The 3386-nt window shown below is 36.3% G+C and overlaps 1 protein-coding gene across 2 annotated transcripts; it reads right to left on the reverse strand.

Annotated features, from left to right (window-relative positions):
* Nucleotides 1–1660: 1660 nt before the first annotated feature.
* LOC123306721 lies at nucleotides 1661–2588 on the reverse strand. Of its 2 annotated transcripts, none has more exons than XM_044888843.1 (4): nucleotides 2358–2588; nucleotides 2123–2220; nucleotides 1937–2073; nucleotides 1661–1785 (listed from the first exon to the last, which is right to left on the reverse strand). In XM_044888843.1, the coding sequence occupies exons 1-4, from the start codon at nucleotides 2478–2480 to the stop codon at nucleotides 1718–1720; spliced, it is 426 nt and encodes a 141-aa protein (XP_044744778.1). In that variant the 5' UTR covers nucleotides 2481–2588; the 3' UTR covers nucleotides 1661–1717. The 2 variants fall into 2 exon arrangements, 1 of the variants encoding a protein (XP_044744778.1); XR_006536945.1 differs by having other exon boundaries at nucleotides 1843–2073.
* Nucleotides 2589–3386: the final 798 nt, after the last annotated feature.

Below are 3386 nucleotides of genomic sequence, written 5' to 3' on the forward strand. Positions count from 1 at the left end.
TGTGACACCCTGAAACAAAAAGTTAAAGCATTAGGTAATAGAATCAGGAGGTATAATGAAAGATCCACGCGGTACAAAAACAACCAGCTGTTTTATAAGAACCAAAAACAATTTTACAGACAACTTGAAGGAACAACAACAACCGAGGAAGAATTTCCGACACCGCAAGACATGCATGCGACATGGAAGGAAATATGGGGTCACGCAGTGGAACATGATGATGAAGCTTCTTGGATCAGGGAAGCGGAGACGGAAGCGGAGAAATATGCCATGGAAGAAATCACCATAACGGAAGACGACATAAAAGCCGTATTGAAAAAGTCAAACAACTGGACTGCACCGGGACCAGATGGAATCCATAATTATTGGTGGAAAAACTTTGACTCCACACATGAACAACTATCGAAATTATTCCAGAAGGCGCTAACGGACCCGTCACAAATACCTGAATTCTGCACACTTGGAATAACTCACATGATCCCTAAGGGAACAAAAAACGGAGACCCTACGAACTATAGGCCAATAACATGTCTACCGGCAATCTACAAAATACTTACCGGAACACTAACACACCATATCTGGAAACATGTGGCAAAAAATAAAATACTAGCCCGTGAACAGAACGGATGCCGAAGAGACGCAAGAGGGTGCAAGGAACTGCTTATTGTTGATGCACTCGTCACGAAGCAGGCTAAAAAGAAATTGAGAAATCTCTCCATGGGGTGGATTGACTACAAAAAGGCCTTCGACTCGATACCACACACATGGCTGCTAAAAACCTTAAGGCTATATGGAGTGTCGGAGTGCTTAATCAATCTACTAAATCATCTCATGGCAACATGGAGAACAAATCTACGGGTCAACACCAACAATGGAACTTACACAACAGCCGAAATTAAGATCAAGAGGGGACTGTTTCAGGGTGATAAGTTAAGCACATTATGGTTCTGTTTAGCAATAAATTTCCTTAGTAAATTACTCAACAAAACGAGATACGGGTACTTAATAGAAAAAAGAAACAACATCAAAATAAACCACCAATTGTATATTGACGATCTCAAACTCTACGCAGCGAACGAAGATCAGCTATTAAGGCAACTAAGGATAGTAAAATCTTTCACAGAAACAATCAAGATGCAAATGGGACTTGATAAATGCGCAGTGCTGCATATTAAAAGGGGAAAACTCATAACTGGAGAAGCGATGCTTGTAGAAGACGAACTAAGAATTCAAAGACTAGGGCCAGATGAATCCTATAAATACCTAGGCATCCAACAAGGGCTAGAAATAAGGAATACTGAAGCCAAAACAACTTTCAGAAACAAGTTCATGGAAAGGCTGAAAATGATACTGAAAAGCAAATTAAATGCTAAATCAACATTTACAGCTATCAGCACATGGGCTATTCCTTGCTTATCTTACTCGTTCGGAATAATAAAATGGTCCGTCACAGACCTCAGGGCCATCGACACACAAATAAGAGTATCACTGACAAAATATGGCATGCACCACCCCCACGCTTCTGTGAACAGATTATACGTGCCCAGACAAGATGGAGGAAGGGGACTGCAAAACATTGAATCCACACACCACCGAGTAGTACGCGAGATGAGAGAATACTTCAGATCAAAAAACTCACCTTTTTTCAAAGCCATATCTAATGAAGACAACAACATCACAGCATTAAATCTGGCATCAAGCAACCATCCCATTGAACCTAAAAGCATCGAAGAACTATCCGAAATATGGCACGGCAAAGCTCTCCATGGAAGATACCCCACCGCCCTGAAATGGAACAAAATAGACAAAGTAAGATCTGTCAATTACCTCAAGGCAGGATACCTGTTTCCAGAAACGGAGGGCAGACTGGCGGCAATTCAGGATCAGGTGATACCTACAAAAGCATATCAAAAACAGATAATGAATAAGAACTTACCTAATGACAAATGCCGCAAATGCTCCCAGGCGACTGAAACAATCCAACACGTCACGTCATCCTGCCCCATCCTCGCTCCAAGGGAATACACGGACCGCCACAATGCCATGGCAAAGGCATACCACCAAGCCATCGCCCTAAAAAATGGGTTAATAAAACATCAAAAGAAAATCTTTGAATACTTACCTAAAGAAATACTGGAAAATGAGGAGATGAAACTGTATTGGGACCATCCACTCGTCACTGACAGACCCATTGCGCACAACCGGCCGGATATTGTGATACTGAAAAAGAAAAAGAAAGAATTAATTATAATAGACATCACGATTCCAGCAGATGACAATGCTGAGCGAGCCTATAATGAAAAAAAGATAAAATACCACGATCTGGCTTTCGAACTAAAAGAAATATACAGACTTACCTCTACATCAATCCTACCCCTCGTCATAACCACAAACGGATTAGTGGAGGCACATCTTTTCGAAAACACCATTAAGCTGGAACTAGATGAAAAGCTAATCGGAGAGGCACAAAAGGAGGTCATCTTGTGGACCACCAGAATAGTGAGAAGGTTCTTAACAAGTTGCTGAGAGAAGTGTCTTGATCAGAGTTGATCCGGCACCATCAAACAGCCTAACCCTGAAAGGTGAAAAAAAAAAAAAAAAAAAAAAAAAAAAAAAAAAAAAAAAAAAAAAAAAAAAAAAAATATATATATATTGTTTTTTCTGAAGCTATGAAGCTACCATATTTATTGTCATGGTATTGTAAGTTTTAGCCTAAGAGAATTTGAACTTTTGTTATGAGATTTCGATTCGAATCGAATAAAAGTGTAAAAAGCTTCAAATTTGAAAGAAAAGTGAAAATGTTATCCTCTTTGACAATATTATAGTATACAAATCAATTATTGCTAAGTACGTGTGAAATGTTAAGCGACGATCAAGCGAATATGCCATATATATATATATATATATATATATATATATATATATATATATATATATATATATATATATATATATATATATATATATATATATATATATATATATATATATATATATATATATATATATATATATATATATATATATATATATATATATATATATATATATATATATATATATATATATATATATATATATATATATATATATATGGCATATTCGCTTGATCGTCGCTTAACATTTCACACGTACTTAGCAATAATTGATTTGTATACTATAATATTGTCAAAGAGGATAACATTTTCACTTTTCTTTCAAATTTGAAGCTTTTTACACTTTTATTCGATTCGAATCGAAATCGTCTCATTCTATCAAGTCAATATCAATATGTTACTACTAGAATTTTCGTATTGTCGAGATTTATACTACCATTGAACTGCTTGTATATTATTAAGTATGATTTGTAATTCGTTGCTGTTATATGAGTTATAACGATTTTTCAG

Source organism: Coccinella septempunctata, chromosome 2, assembly GCF_907165205.1.
Source record: "Coccinella septempunctata chromosome 2, icCocSept1.1, whole genome shotgun sequence".
Classification (NCBI taxonomy): domain Eukaryota; kingdom Metazoa; phylum Arthropoda; class Insecta; order Coleoptera; family Coccinellidae; genus Coccinella; species Coccinella septempunctata.

Excerpts from the sequence above, each read along its gene's own strand:
- LOC123306721 (XM_044888843.1), bottom strand. The coding sequence starts at position 2,480 with ATGACCTCCTTTTGTGCCTCTCCGATTAGCTTTTCATCTAGTTCCAGC. Across the intron at positions 2,221-2,357 it reads GGGGTAGGATTGATGTAGAG|TATCACAATATCCGGCCGGT; the intron begins GTAAGTCTGTAT and ends TTTCTTTTTCAG. Across the intron at positions 2,074-2,122 it reads ATTTTCCAGTATTTCTTTAG|GGCGATGGCTTGGTGGTATG; the intron begins GTAAGTATTCAA and ends CCCATTTTTTAG.